We start from the raw sequence: 16,631 nt of genomic DNA on the forward strand, positions 1-16,631 counted from the left end.
TAGTCATGGTTTCTCATTTTAGGATAGGATGAGGACTCATTGATGATTTTTGTTTAGTCTAAAAATCCAATTGATGGTTTTGATAATTTAAGTCCCTAAATGACTTTGAAGTGTTAGTTTACGGGTCAAATGAGTGTTGTGCCTATTATTATTATGTTTTTAAAGGAATTTATTTTTATTTTTTAGTAAAAATCGGGCACAAGAGGGGAGGAAAGCTACCTCGACATCTCAACCAGGTTGGCACCCCAAGCTAACCCCCTTAGCACTCTAGCCCGAATATTATTAAAAAAAAAAGTTTGAATACAATAAGAGTAAAGGGAAAGATTAAAAATAAACTAGCAAAACAAAACTAAACAACAGAAGCAAAATCATCTGAGATGAATGAATTGCAAAATATGGAGCTAAATTCCACCAATGTAGACCCGAGGTGGTTAACGCCTTTTTTGCTAGTACATCAGTTGCACGGTTTCCTTCACGAAAAATGTGAGTAACCATTAATATAGACACTAGAGTAAGAGATACCGTGATAAAAACTTTCTTATTCGACTGAAAACGACTGAATCATTTACAAAAGATGAAGGTAAAATTAGATTTCACGCGATGCCCGAGCGGAGGTTGGGCCCGGTGACTGTGCGGCACCTACACGAGACCAACGGCACATGCCCGAACGCACAGACCCGACGGCGACAAGCCGCATGGGGCTCGTAGTTTGCGTCTAGATGGGCGCAAGTCCCAACCAGACTAGGGATGGCAACGGGTACTATACTCGCGGGTACCTGGCACTGTCCAACCCTAATGAGACTACATGTACCCTGTATAAAAGGGTATAGAATGGGTATGAGATCAAAACCATTATCCGTGACAGATACGGGACGGGTATGAGAATACCTCCAGGGGTACCCAGTACCCATTGCCCGTTATAAATCTCTTATATATTAAAAAATATTATTGTTTTTTAGATGTAGGATGTTGGATTCAAACCCCAATGGTTTGTCTTCAACCATTGCGTGATACTATTAAGCTACTTTATTTTTATTAATTATGATTCAATTTGTTTAATTTTTAGATAGATGATTTATTAAATTTATACTTTGTTAACTTTGTAATATTTTTTGTTTTATGTATTGATTTTTAACGGGTAAGGATATCCGCGGGTACCTGTGAATTAAATGTGACGGGTATGAGATGCAAAAAGTATACTCGTTAGGGTAATGGAACGGATATGGATAATTGAAAATAAACAGGTACACCCCAAGAGTATGTGACACCGCCTTATAAACCTTCTTACAAATAATAAATTTCCTATATGAGATTCTTAATTTATCCCTTATAAGACTCTAGTAGGTATATAAATAGACTTCATACACTTAAGTCAAATTTTATCAAATCTCATAATAGATCAAACCTCCTACAATATTTTTATAAATTCACAATAGGTTAAGTCAGTTAATACTTGTATAACTATAATCATTCTTTATTATCTTGTGTTATGCCTACGAATAATTTTAATCTTCATTCTAGAATTCTAATAAAATTGGATCTAAACCAAATTTATTTAATCAATCAATGTTCATATAAATATTGTTGTTGTACAACTTTGTTTTTTACATCAATCATTTTTCAATTAAACTGCATGCATCTTTTTTTATCGGTCAAACTTATTATACCCGATCTACCATAAAACTTGATCCACCATAAAACTTCTCTTTACTATTGATGCTGAAAGAGGATTCCAAAAGAAGCCTGGATTCTGAGTTCAAAATCCAACACTGTTCCTCCAGGGCTCCATGCATCTTGTATATTTATTTATTTTAAACTCATCCATTTTGTTCTACAGAAATGAGGATAAAACACCTACAAAAAAAAAAACTTTGCTACAAATCTCAAACTTGAGGGATCATCATGTTAAAAACCTCAAAGTTAAAATTAAAAGTACCATTATACGTGTAAAGGAGTGTGATTTACCAACATTTCATCGTGGTAAACCCATACTTATATTGGTTAACCGTCATTTACACTTTTATGTTTATATATATATATATCAAAGTTCTAGAATTTTATGTTTAATTTTGAAGTTCAGCCGTTCAAGGGTTATTATATTTGATGTTAAATATTAGTAACACCCAAGTTGCAATATCATGAAATGTAAAACAAGTTTAATAATAAAGCTTAGGACTCCTCATTCTGTTTGATGGGATTTAGTAAAATTCAGACTTAATTATCCCAAATGTAGCCCTTAAGAAAGCATAACAACTGTTTGACCTCCATTATGTTTGTCTACCTAATGCTCTTACATCCAACATTCGTTTACCCTATTGAATGTGAAGGGCTGGCTGGGTTTCATCATATGACTCCACAAGTTACCATGTCAAAAATAATCTGAGAACAGATGAATTAGTAATTCAGGACATCAATCATGAAAACTGCAGCTCCCGTGCATGCTCATTTGAAGTGTTCATAATGTTAAAATTAAGTTAATTTTACAACATCAATGTCCAAAACTTACAGGTTAAATACAATAAATCACTAAGTTTTATTAGCTTGCCCATAAATCCAGGGTAGTCCTGGTTGAAGGCATTGCTTTGTATCTGGTAATGGAACGATAGGTCCGAGAAAGATCCGCCACAAGTCGAGTATTATTGTTACCAGCATTGCAGCACCTAGTGCGTCAATAGCCACTCTTGGTAAGTCCCATAAATCACCAGGTTTCTCATCAATCCTGTGTAAGGTCATTTGCAACATTAACCAGGCATGGTGGTCACAATAATAATCAAGCAAGCTTGGACCGACATTATGAACACTTCAAACTCAATAATGTAAAGAATATTAGTTCGTTGAAGAGAATTTTCTGCGACATTATTTGGACCGACATTCAAAGTTCTAAGTAGATTTGCTTCTTACCTCATAAACATTGGGAAGCTTACGATGAAGTAGATGGCATAAAACAGGGACCCGACTTTATACATGGAAGCCCGGTCCACAAATTCATAGTAAGGGAACTGCACATGTTCAAAACAGAACGGCCTCGTCAGTGAGTGCACATATTAGTAACAAAGTTCAGGTGTTAAGAACTCAACACTGCGGCCTTACACAGAGAACCAGAAATGTTATGAATTCCACAGCTTACTACAAAGATTTTATATAGCAATAAACAAGATGCATGCTAAAATCTAGTGGTATCTCCAGCTATCGAATTTTGAACCCCGCAAAACCAATAAAATAGAGCCCCAGGCAAAACAGGATAATACAAATTCAAAAAGATATCCCTGAAGCCTCAAAGATATAAATCAAATTACACTGTTGGCTATCGGCTATTTGATTATGCAACTATGAACTGCTTTTGCATGGTTGGATAAGAAAATTTTAAAATCAACAGCAGAGATTAGACCAAGTTACCACATACATTAGCAATGGCTAAAGTCTCTAGGTAGGCTATGAAATATGCAAGAACCAATATGCATGCAGCCTCAACAGCCCACTGAAGATTAGCAGGCAAGTGAGCAATAGCATGCCTTAGTCTGCGAAGTGTCATGTTTGAGGCGACATGGTAAAACAGGAAGCAAACATGTGCCAGAAGGAAAGTAGTGTGTGGTACCTGCACATGATAAACAAAGTGAACACACTAGATATTACATCGGAGAATAAGAGTGTTTCTTGCTTTATAGCTTACATCATTCATCTTCCACGATGGAAATGTATAAGAAGCTCCCAGAACTGTAAAGAAATAGTGTGTCCAAAAGTAGTTCCCAACATAGCTGAAAATGCCTATCCATAGACTTGCCTGCCAAAACACTAACCTTTTTTGTGAGTCAAACTCTCTGAAAATATACATGCAGTTGTTTTCAATTTTCACAGCCGAAGAGGTGTGACAGAGGTGAAAATCAGTCGATCAAAAAAAAAATTACATGCATCAAGGATACTGTGGTAATAAAAATTAGGAGTTACTTTGCTAAAATAACGAGTCCAAAGAATGTAAGAGAATGTTCGGATGAAACCATATAAGGTCTGATTATTAATGCATGGGTTTATCCTGCTAAAAAACTTCACTCACAGTATCATCTAACCCAATCATTCTCATGCTAACAATTATAATTGTCCAAAGTAATCAGTATATTTGCTCAATCACAATAGGTGAAACACTTGCACTTATAAGATCAGACATGATTATGTTTTCTGGGGGGAAAAGTTGTGGGCTATGAATTCACACAATTATAAATTCAAGCCCAAGAAATAACTTCACAATGTTCAAATGACAAAAAAGGATCCTGGCATATATAGGATGAGGAAGAAACATATGATAATTGAAGAGCTTCAAAGAAGGAACATGTTCACAACATATTTACAAGGAAAACAGAAAATTAACAAGGTATACTGGACAGGACTGAACAATAAAAATATGAGAGGTCAGAAAAATGATACAAAAGGAAAAAAACATGAGGAAAAAAATAAGAGTTCCAGAGTCATGTAACCTCTGGATGATATGCGAAATTTTATTCTAAAATGCACTTGCCTTGATCCAATAACGGTCCTTCCAGGCCAAGCTGCTGTCAGCCTGCAAAAAAAAAGAAAGAGTTAAAAGACAAGTAAACAAGAAGAGTTAGAAATAAAAAAAATTTAAAAACACTGTTCATGGTTTTGATTTTAGGGATAAAGTACCAAAATATACCTAAGGTTTTTTGAGAAGTATTAATTTAGGCTCCATGTATAAAATAGCACTAATGTAGTTTTAACGTTTAAAAAAGAGTATCAATTTAGGTCTCGATAACGAAAATATGACACATCATTCATATTACTAAGTTCTGATTTCTCTCTCCACAAACAATTGACACAACTTACCAAAATAACATGAATGACGTGTCACGTTCTGTTATCGAGGCCTAAATTGATACTTTTTTTTAAAGTTAAGCCTACATTGGTGCTATTTTATGTGCAGAGTCTAAATTGATACTTCTCCAACAACCTTAGGCTTATTTACTACCTTATTTTATAACTCTTGGCAATGGGAAACTAATGAAAATTACCTTCCCGACAACTATTAATGGAATCAAGAAAGAAGGAACAGCTGAAACCATAGCCAGAAGCAAGTACTCCAATTCTGTGAAGCTCTGTACATAACAATAAATGAGGATTTTAGGCTAGATTTTACTTGAGTAGTTATGAATTAAACAAACTAAAAATAACAAAAAGAGAATAACTTTTTTGCAATAGTTAGTATCTAAATAAATTTTCGAAATGAATCTATCTGAGATTACACCGCGAAGAAATCCATTAATTACACTGACGAAATTGATTTAATCTACTTGACTAAAAAAATGATTGCAACATCGCTGACATGTAATGAATTCAAAGTAACAGACAATCAATCAAAATAAAATGGCCTTTCAGAATCCCTGAGTAAAAGCGGACTGTTACCTCATATAGTTTGTAGGGAACCACAATGCCCAAACAAAGAGTAAGCCAAAACGGAGTATAGAAGAGAAAGAAAAGCTCGCCCCATCTTTTGCTCGCATTAGGAGCCAACCATCGGCTTGAACTGCGACAATCAGAATTCTTACCTGTGGTAACGCATATGAATCATAATAATCAACAAACAATAGAAATCCATCATTGAAAAGGGAATCTAGAGAAAATCAAGCAAATAAACATAGAAAATGGAATTGAATTTACCGGTCATTTAGAGATATAAGGAGCAGAGCGTGTAGTAATGATTTCGGATCTGAACGGAGATAGAAAGGATCGAAAGGAGAAAAGGGAGGAGCCGGCAACCGGTGGTGCGTAGCGGATACAAGTGCTGTGCTTAGTAGGAGAGTGAAGAAAGTGCCAGCTTGTAAGATGCAGTTGCAGGGACTTGTTTTGTTTGTTTTCACGTGGAATCTATTTTCTTTGCCACATTTCTTGTTGCCCTCTCATTCTTTATTATTATTATTTGTTAGGCCAAAAGTGGTTTACTTTATTTATTTTTTTATGAAAGGTACTGCCAATCCTTTTATTATTGATTTGAAAATGAATTACCTTTTAATAAATTTTAAATTAAAATAAATTGTACTAATATTTAATTTAATTTGTCATTTAATAAATTTGATAAAGCAAAATGTTTGAGATAACAAATTTTAAATTAAAATATTAATTTGTAATTTTTTATAAAAAAAACGCTAACGTCTCAAAATAAAAATAACAAACAAGAGAACATATTCTAGGTTTGAATCATTCTACTAGATGTTAGACCTACCACATCATAAAAAAAAAAATCTAGATGCCTACAGGAGGCAGGTCACACTCGTGATGTCCAAGAGGAACATTTCCTGAGAAGTTTGTCATTCAGTCAGCAACTTTGTTTCCATCCCTATAAGAGTGTATAACCCGAACCTCCTAATCCGAGCCTCACCCCCTTTGCTTCTTCATGCATCTCTAAAGTCCTCGGGCTGCTTCCTTTTTTCCTCGCGCTTGCTATCTCCTTTGGCTTTGACTTCCTCAAATTTCTCATATCCTGCAGGTCGGTCACATTCGTCATAGTGGATAAAGGTTTGTGTCATGGCCATGAGCTCCTCAAAAAAGCGGGGGAGCTTACAAAAACACTTTTGATTTAGAGGCTCATAGGAAGTTCCCTTTGTTAAGGCATCGTGGGCGACTTCCAAGTTGAGGCATTTGACTTGGGAGGCCAAATGATGGAATCTTGATAGAAAGTTTTTAAATGGTTCCATCGGTAGTTTTCGCAAGCTGTTGAGGTCCAAGCTTATCTTTCTCACCTTGACAGTTACCGAAAAATAGGATATGAAGAGGTCTTTAAGTAGATCAAAATAGTCGATTTATTTAGGCCCAGACCTTTGTACTATTCCCCCACGCTTGCGGGCAGGATGGTGGGAAAGACTTTGCATATTATGTCTTCGTCCTTGGATTATAGGTTGATAGTACTCATGAACAAAGCTACATTGTCATTTGGGTCTTCAGTGCCTGAGTAAAAAGTGGGCTTGGAAGTTTTCCAGTCTCTCGGGAAATGAGTGTTGATAATGCAGTGCACCATGAGAGTTTTGCTTAACGTTATGTTTCCTCTCATTACTCCGTTCAAAGCTCTCTTATTTAGGAACCTTTGGATTTTGGATTTTAATAGGTCTTCAACCTCCTATGGAGCTAGGGTTATCGATGCGAGGGTGGATGGTGCTAATGCGGGTAGGACATGAGTGGGAAATTGTGGTGACATCGTGAATAGGCACGTAGAGCGCGTGTCATGGGCGTGGTTTTGCACGGAGTGTATTGAGGCCGGATTCATCAATATCGGGAAAATTGAGATTGAGATGTGCCTTTGCAATGGTCATTGAGTTTTGAGGAACTCCCATATTTTAGCTTCTCCTCCTGTAAAGCATGTTGTTGCTCGATGATCTTCAATTGTGCGACGGTCTGCACCTCATGAGTTTTCTGGAAGTTTCTGATGATGTTGACTAACTAAGCGGAGTTGCTCGTTGCTTCTTCATCGGGATCGACCTCCGTAAGCAAGGGGGCCAAGTTTTACGGCATCCTGGTGGGGCTCAATGGGGTTTTTCCCCACCTGGAACTAGACACCTCAACGGTTGCGACAAGCATCTCCTTAATAGGAGTAGAGGTTGCTTGACGTTTACTAATGTTTGAACGAAAGAAAAAGAAAGTCGTTTCCTCTCTACGCTTACTGCACCAAATAATAGAGATGTGTGACTTTCTGGGCTGCCTTCCCAAGTTAGAGATGGGGCTGGTCACTATATATATATATATTTTAGTGTGGGCATGGTAAAGGCCGGACCTTTACCATTATTGATCGGCTTGGCCGCTTGTCGGTTGGGTTTGGTCCACATACTTCATCACATTCTTTCCAACATTTTCCATTGAATCGTAGCCGAAATTACAGAAAAATTCGTACCAAATCGCTGAAATAAGATGATTTGTAACATTCAAACACGTAAATATATTTCAAATAAGTTTTCAATAAGTTTCTAATAAGTTTATAATATAACTCTAACCCTAATAAGATTTTAAATCACTAGAAAAACTAAACGCCAAAAAGAAAAAATCGCACAAAAAAAAAAAACAAAAATCGCATAAAATATTGACCAATTTTATAATTAACCAAAAAAGGAGGTGGCAAATTTGTAAATAAAAGGAAAGAGAAAATTGTTTTATTTTTTTCTTTAAAATGCATTTTCTCGACTTTTCCAACCTCGTTTTTCAAAAAATTTTATACCGTTGGACTCGTCTTAATTAAACGGTCATTTTAAGATCCATGAAGCTCAAGTAAAAAAAATTCCGGTGAACGGAATCCCGGTGGGCGTTTTCCGGCAAGAAAAAAAGTGTCCAAAAAATTTTCAAAAAATTTCAGAACATTTAAAACATTATTCTAAGAAACTTTAATTCTTGGGTCGAAGCGAGATTTCTTACGGTTTAGTCCCAATAAAACTTTTTCCTTAATTTTATCCATTTTACATGCTTCAACAATTTGTTGGGTAAAAACTGTAAGGAATCTCGCTTTGAGCCAAAAATTAAAGTTTCTTAAAATAATGTTTTACATGTTTTAAAATTTTTTGATAATTTTCTGGATACGTTTTTTTATCCTACTTACGTTGTTCCAAATCAATGTACCATTTGTTCCAACGTAATACTTATATTGTTCCAACAGAAAATTGTTTTATTTATTTTCTTTAAAATACATTTTTCTGACATTTCTAACCTCGTTTTTCGAAAAATTTTATACTATTAGACTCGTCTAAATTAGACAGTCATTTTAAGATCCCTGAAGTTCAAGTAAAAAAAATTCCGGTGGACGGAATCCGAGTGGGCGTTTTCTGACAAGAAAAAAGTGCCCAGAAAATTCTAAAAAAATTCCAAAAAATGTAAAATATTATTCTAAGAAACTTTAATTCTTGGGTCGAAGCGGGATTTCTTATGGTTTAGTCCCAATTAAACTTGTTCCTTAATTTTATCCATTTTACATGCTTCAACAATTTATTGGGTCAAAACTGTAAGGAATTTCGCTTTGAGCTAAGAATTAAAGTTTCTTAAAATGATGTTTTACATGTTTTCGAATTTTTTTATAATTTTCTGGGCACATTTTTTGTCATACTTACATTGTTCCAAATCAGTGTACCATTTGTTCCAAATCAGTGTACCATTTGTTCCAACATAATACTTGCACTGTTCCAACAGAAAAATGTTTTATTTCTTTTCTTTAAAATATATTTTCCCGACATTTCTAACCTTGTTTTTCGAAAAATTTTATACTATTAGACTCGTCTAAATTAGACGGTCATTTTAAGATCCCTGAAGCTCAAGTAAAAAAAATTCCGGTAAACGGAATCCGGGTGGGCGTTTTCTGGCGAGAAACAAAGTGCCCAGAAAATTCTCAAAAAATTCTAAAAAATGTAAAACATTATTCTAAGAAACTTTAATTCTTGGGTTGAAGCGGGATTTCTTACGGTATAATCCCAACAAATTGTTGAAACATGTAAAATGGATAAAATTAAGGAAACAGTTTTATTGGGACTAAATCGTAAGAAATCCTATTTCGACCCAAGAATTAAAGTTTCTTAGAATAATGTTTTACATTTTCTTGAATTTTTTGAGAATTTTCTGGGCACGTGTTTTCTCACCGGAAAACGCTCACCCGGATTCCGTTCGCCGAAATTTTTTTTACTTGAGCTTCAGGGATCTTAAAATGACCGTCTAATTTAGACGAGTCTAATAGTATAAAAAATTTCGAAAAACGATGTTAGAGATGTCGGGAAAATGCATTTTAAAGAAAAGAAATAAAACAATTTTCTCTTTCATTTTATTTACCAATTTGTCACATTGCCCTTTTTAATTATCATCAAAACTACGTAGTTTTGTTATGTCACACAATAAGCTCCTTGTCACAACTTAAGCCATTGTCACGTTGGATCTCACCCCTACATATATATATATATATACACACACTAAGGATATTTCGAGAAAATCAACTTTAAGAATATCTAATTTAGTAAGGAGTGTTGTCATGAGTTTAAATATATAAACGAATGTCTCAATTATGTCATTTTATAATTTACCCTTACTGGTAAAGGCTATGGTTACTTTGTTTTTGACAAAGTAAGCCTTACTTTGTGTGTTTTCACCATTGGATTAATTTTATATTCCATCATCCAATGGTGAAAATAAATTTATTTTTTTATTGCAAGAGGAGCTAAATTTTTTAGAGGATTATAATTAGATCTGGGCATTGGTTGGTGAGCCTGCCCAGGCCCATTTAACCGGGTTTGGACATATAAAATTAGTGTCAGACCCGACCTAAGCCCGTATAAATCCGCCAGAAACTGGACAAGTTTGGGCCATATGAATTTTTCATCGGGCCAATCCGGTCCGATATACTATATATATATATATATTAATTATATTTTTTATGTTGTAATTTATTTTGGATTTGATGTTTCGATAGACAATTAATTTATTAGAATTTTTCAAACTTATTAAGTATTGTATTGTATGTACTATTTTTTTTATTAAAAAAAGTTGGTGTGACATTTTAATTGTATTTTTTTTAATATATAGATGGGCTTGGATGGGCAGCATTGGGATTCATATTTTAGGCCTGAGTCCAGGCGGAGCCCGAACCCAACTCAATTTATTACGGGCTGAGCTGGGCTTGGGCTCGTCATGTTTTATTAAAAGCCCGACAAGCCCGGCCCAGTCCGATCCATGCCCATATCTAATTATAATTACTTGGTGGAAACTCGTGACATATTTTAGATGGGTTAAATGCACCATCGGTCACTGAACTTATGTAGTTATCTCAAAATAATCACTCAACTTCAATTTGTCTTAATAAAATCACTCAACTTTGAGTTTTGTCTCAATTAGATCACTTTGGCTATTTCAGTGATTTAAAAGCATCGGAATGATGACATGTGTGACACGTCTGCATGAGTCAACTCAAATCTCTAATCGAAACGACACATAACATCTATATATTTGTCACATGGCTATCACATGTCGGTTATTTTTATGAAAAAAAAATCAAAATTTAGTTTTTTTTCATAAAAATAACCGACACGTGGATGCCATATGTAGTTTAGGTCAGAGATCCGAGTTGACTCATGCTGATGTGTCACCTACGTTATCATTTCGATGCTTTTTAACCACTAAAATTGTCAGAGTGACCTAATTGAGAATTGAGACAAAACTCAAAGTTTAGTGATTTTATTGAGAAAAATTGAAGTTGAGTGACCATTTTGAGACAACCATGTAAGTTCAATGACGAATAGTGCATTTAACCCCATTTTAGATGGATAAATATGTTATCCTTTATTTTTATTTTTTTACAGGGTTAAGATGTAAAAATACCCATAATATTTTGGTTTAGGAGCAATTTTATCTCTAACATTTAAAATGATGCAATTTTACCCCTAATATTAGAAATCAAAAACAATTTTATTTATAACGTTGATAAATTGAATCAATTTGAGACACTATTATAAAACACTAATATTTTTGTTACTTATTCTGCACAAATTGCATAATAATTCATTCTAAAAATGATTTTATATTTTTTTTATAATTTGATAATAGAATTGAAGATTAATATTTATAAATTCGGTGAATTTTTTGAATTTTTTTTAGGGATAAGGTACCAAAATCCATGACTAATTAATTGACAAGAATTATTTTTTTAGGGATATTCGATTACTTTTAGTTTGCATATATTACATGAGTCATGGAATTTAGTAGTCATGCAATCAGAGATGAAAAACAAATATAAGATCTTAATGGACAAGAATACTAATTAATTGTATTATAATAAATAAGAAAATAGAACTAAATAAGATAACATATAAAGTTAATAGGGAAAAAATATAATATGGTTAATTTAATTGTGACGTTTAGCTTAAATTGGATATATTTTGTAAACATTAAGCTTAAATTCGTATTATTTTGTAAACGTTAAACCTATATTGGTGTTATTTTGTACGTGAGGCCTAAATTGATGCTATATTGTAAACGTTAAGCCTAAATTGATATTATGTTGTAAACGTTAAGCCTATATCGGTGCTATTTTGAGCGTTGAGTCTAAATTGGTATTTTTCCAAAAATCTTAGGCCTATTTTAATACTTTATCCTTTTTTTTTATCTAATTCTTACGAAAAAAAACAGTGTTTTTTTTTTGTTTTTTCACATCCCAACATATGATTGTGATTTGTTACTCATAAAATGACGCGTGTGAAGTATAAATACCAAAATTTATGACCGAGAACATAGTTTGATGAATTATTTTTTAAATTAACCTAACTTATCAACATTATGGATAAAATTATTCTTAGCTTCCAACATTAGGGATAAAATTGCATCATTTAATATGTTAGAGGTAAAATTATTCCTCACCCAAGACGTTAGGAAATATTTTTTATATTATAATTTTAATATTGCTAGCATGTGTGGGTCCACGGTTTAAGCTGATGCGGCAGTCTGCAACCGCAAATGAGAGTATCTGAGAAGTGGTCTGTAGTTGCATGCGATACACATGCCAGAGGAGAGACCTCATCCTCACCTACCTTCTTTTTCCACTCCCAATCTGCTCATTAATGGCAAAACATACAATCTGCTCAACGACCTTTGTCTCTTTCACAATTACACATGCCAATCCCATTCTTCTCAATCTTCCCCACTCTCCATATATATCTATGCATCAATCGATGCCTAATTTTCAGAGATGGCCCAGGTCGGAAGCGAAAGAGAGGCATTAGTTGCTTGTAGTGATAGGAATCTGGGGACGGGAATTGACATTTGGGATTTACAGACCGGAGATCATCTCACTCATATATCTACCTGTGCTTCTCCTCCTCACGGTTTATTGTGCTTAAAAGATCAATTCCTTGTTGCTTCTCAGGTTAACAAGCATGGATCTGTTGGTGGTGGGGCTGTTTTTGCCTGGCACTTGAATAAGGTTTGTTCCTTTGTTTATTTTATTCATTCAATGTAGGCAATTTCAGGCCCTGTTCAGCTGTTCTCGTGTTAGTTGTTCTGTGGGTCCTAATATCAAACATGTAGCGTGCTATCTATTTAGGGATATCAATGAAGCTTTCATGTCATTTTCTTTTTTCTTGCTCTTGGTGGGCTGGCAGCATGTCCCCGGGGAATTTGTACTATGCTTGATTACTGGATTACTGTAATTTTTGCATTGGATATTTTGTAATTAGATTATATTTGGTATATTTATATGGTAGTTATGAATTATGATTATAATTATGATTGATGTTAATGTTTTATAAGTTATATTTAACTAATTGTATTACATTGCAAAATTTAAAATTTTACACGAGAAAAAATTATTTAGAATTCGAGAAATGAGGAATGTGGATCCCCACAGGATGGGGATTCCCAATCTGAATGGGGACGGGGACGGGGACGGGGACGGGGACGGGGACGGAAGCAGTCCCATCCCCATCCTGCCCAATTTGGAACCCTAGGCTAGCTGAACAAACTGCATTGCTGAATCTAGGAAGTTTTGGCTGAAATCCCGGCGGCCGAACCCAAAATCTGAAATCTTTAGATAGAAGTTTATGTTTTGCTTTTGTGTTCATCTTTCAGCCACAATCACCAATACTGAGCTACCCAATTGAAGCCATTGGTCCAATTTGTTGCTCCATGGATGGAGTGTATCTAGCAGGGGGCGCTGCTTCAGGAAATGCTTATATCTGGGAGGTAAGTAGTCAAATGTTTTATTTGTTCAGTAAGGATAACGGAAAATGGATTGAGTATCAATTTAGCTGGAAGTTGGAGGGTGGATCCGGTTTGGTCACTGACTCACTAAAGTAAAAAAGTTACCGACTTAGCTTGGAACTCACCCATTATTGTCAAATTTGCTAAGAGAAATACTGATTTGACTCCTAAAATTCAAGAAGAAAATACAAGATTGAGTTGATATTTCTCCCAATGTTCAATAAATGAAATAGTTGGACAGCAAATGAATAAATGAGTTTTATCTCAAGTTCAAACTTCTCTTCACTTTAAGGGTCAATAGGCTCCACACTTTCACTTCAAGGGCCAAGTTGATATTTAATACATTGACAGTATTTCTCATTTTGTTTTTGCTTTTTTAAAAGAAAATCTGGTTAAAGTTCAAATCAGAGCCAGTTTGACCAAGTGGACCTTTTGGTTCCCTGACAAAATTTAAAATTAGTTATGTAATGCCTCTCATTTTGAAAAGCTACATTAGGTTGAACATCGTGTTAAACTGGATACTGTTGTTATTTAACATTGTCTGATTATGTGATTGATTTATCTTTTTCTTTTCTCCTTTTCCTTTGACCATTTGAGCAAACAATTTTCCCTGTTTCAGATGGACATGTAATGATCTAAGCATTATCCAGACAATAGATTCTAATAGGTTTTATAAATGTAGGTTGCTAGTGGAAGATTATTGAAAACGTGGCATGCCCATCAAACATCTTTGAAGTGCATGGTATTTTCTAATGATGATTCCTTTCTTATTTCCGGCTCTGGTGATGGCATGATCTGTGTGTGGTCTATGATAAGGTACTGATTGAATCTTTCCCTCTTACCTCTTTTTTAGCTTGTAGAGAAAAGTTCAGGGACAAAATGATATGAATTAGTTATCTTTTTAATACCAATTCTATGCAAGTCTGCTAGATGTGGAGAACATCGAAGTCTCATCTTCGTTATTACACTATTCATTGGAGCATAAGTCCTCTATAAGTGGCCTGTTAACAGTTTCAGGCAGTTCAAATTCAACTTTTCTATCAAGCTCCCTTGATGCCACTTGCAAGGTTACTAGATTAGTTACACTTTATACTCTGATTAACTAATACTTTTTACGTTCAAATTCTTGTGCACAAAGGACATAATTTCCCCTTTTGTAGGCATGGGACCTGGCCTCTGGTAGACTTGTACAAACACAGGAATATCAACAAGCAATAACTGCAATCACCCTTCATCCAACAGAGCAGTTCCTGTTTGCTGGAAGTAAAGATGGACGTATATTTATCAGTGAGGTTAACATCGGACTGATGGATGAGCCATTTGGTGTATTAGAAGAAGATCAACTGGTTATACTAGAAGGACACAAGTAATGTCTAATGTATGATGATGTACATGTCTAATGTATGATGATGTATTAGATTTTCATTTCTTGATATCTTATGAGACGTGAACTGAAGTTCAATTAGGCACTAGTTAAAACTAAACGGGAAATGCTATCAATTTAAGAAGTAATCAAGCACCTGATTTGTTTAAGGTTCTTCTATGTCTACAGGTTTTCTTGGTTTATTGTCTGAAAATGTCAAGATAGCTTGCTCACCCTAGATACCTTCACATTACTAGATTATTAGGCTAACGTAATTTGATGGATAGACATTGCATTTTGTATCAAGCAATTGAGCAATTTATTTTCATATTTTGGTCAAGTAGGATATAATTATTTACAGGATTCCTTCTTCCTAGGGGATCTATAACGGCATTGACCTTCAGCGCATTGGGTCTAATATCAGCATCTGAAGATTCTACAGTTTGCCTTTGGGATGCTTCTAGTTGGACAACTATGCTAAGATTTAACTACCATAAGGGTAATTGTAACTTCTATTATTTCTGCAATCTCAAAGATTCTTCTTCTTTTGTTAGTTTATTTATTCATTTATTATGTTCTGTTTTATCGTAAAATGGGTGGAAAATGTCACTACTGCAGCTCTGCTGAAAATGGTGACTATAAAGGAAGTGCCTTTAATGTTGCAATACATGGTATTGAATAGATCTCTTACTAAATCTTTGCATCATCTCTAAGCAGGGCCAGTAACTAATGTTTTAGTGATCCCATACTCTTCTCTGCTTCCTTCATTAAACCATCAAAGAAATCAACATCAGTTCCGTGTTTCCGTGCTGGAAAAGTGTCCTCAGCCAGCAAACTTATCCAAGGGAACAGTCACATTCCTCCGCGACAATGAAACTTCTGTTGACTTCAGTACGAGTTCACTGAACCGCCAAATATTTGAGATGGAGGTTTCTTTCTTTCTTTTTTCTTGTCCACACAATTATATAATGGTTGATCCTTCTTAGTTCTTACATTAATTATGAAATGAAATCATAGACTACAAAGAGAATTCATAAGTTGCAGAAGATATGTTCTTATTAGTTATTTCCCTGTTGGTTTTAAGCAGGAAGAATACACGTCTGCAGCCTTGCAGATGAAGTTGGAAACAAGCATAAACCATCGGATGTGGGCTACAAGGATGACTAAACATGTAATGGAAATGAACAAGCATTTGCAAACTCATTTGGTAGATTTGATGCAGACCCGGTTATTACGGAATACCGAAAATGACTCTGCTACTACAAGAAAGAACAAGAAGCACAAAATCACAACTCCATAGTTTCTGGAAGAAAAGCTAGTTTAGTGATTAAGCATATTTTATGAATTTTCAACTGTAAGTTAACCTCAAAAATTCTGAATTTTGCTTTTCATATTCTATTACAAAGGCATTTGAATTTGAGAATTTGTTAAAATGATGATGTTTATATGTTGGAGTTGGATATCTGTTTTGCTCATAATATGTAAGCTTATTTATGCTGTATGAAATACTTGTAGCAGCTTGTTAACATGTATATATATAAAACAGTAAATACCTGTT

General features: G+C 34.6%; 2 protein-coding genes across 3 annotated transcripts; one reads left to right on the forward strand and one right to left on the reverse strand.

Moving 5' to 3' along the window:
- Positions 1-2,417: 2,417 nt before the first annotated feature.
- On the reverse strand, positions 2,418-5,889 carry LOC136228833 (cycloeucalenol cycloisomerase). Its single transcript, XM_066017317.1, has 8 exons — positions 5,668-5,889; positions 5,413-5,555; positions 5,022-5,105; positions 4,511-4,552; positions 3,671-3,781; positions 3,404-3,595; positions 2,902-2,999; positions 2,418-2,719 (listed from the first exon to the last, which is right to left on the reverse strand). Exons 1-8 carry the CDS (start codon positions 5,672-5,674, stop codon positions 2,527-2,529), a joined length of 870 nt encoding a protein of 289 aa, XP_065873389.1. The 5' UTR covers positions 5,675-5,889; the 3' UTR covers positions 2,418-2,526.
- Positions 5,890-12,522: 6,633 nt separating this feature from the next.
- Positions 12,523-16,631, forward strand: LOC136228807 (protein ROOT INITIATION DEFECTIVE 3-like). 2 transcript variants are annotated; one of them, XM_066017290.1, is made up of 8 exons: positions 12,523-12,934; positions 13,579-13,692; positions 14,393-14,526; positions 14,633-14,777; positions 14,871-15,076; positions 15,451-15,572; positions 15,791-16,002; positions 16,158-16,631. In XM_066017290.1, the coding sequence occupies exons 1-8, from the start codon at positions 12,701-12,703 to the stop codon at positions 16,371-16,373; spliced, it is 1,383 nt and encodes a 460-aa protein (XP_065873362.1). In that variant the 5' UTR covers positions 12,523-12,700; the 3' UTR covers positions 16,374-16,631. The 2 variants fall into 2 exon arrangements, with proteins under 2 accessions (XP_065873362.1, XP_065873369.1); XM_066017297.1 differs by having other exon boundaries at positions 16,161-16,630.

This window comes from Euphorbia lathyris, chromosome 1, assembly GCF_963576675.1.
Source record: "Euphorbia lathyris chromosome 1, ddEupLath1.1, whole genome shotgun sequence".
NCBI lineage: Eukaryota > Viridiplantae > Streptophyta > Magnoliopsida > Malpighiales > Euphorbiaceae > Euphorbia > Euphorbia lathyris.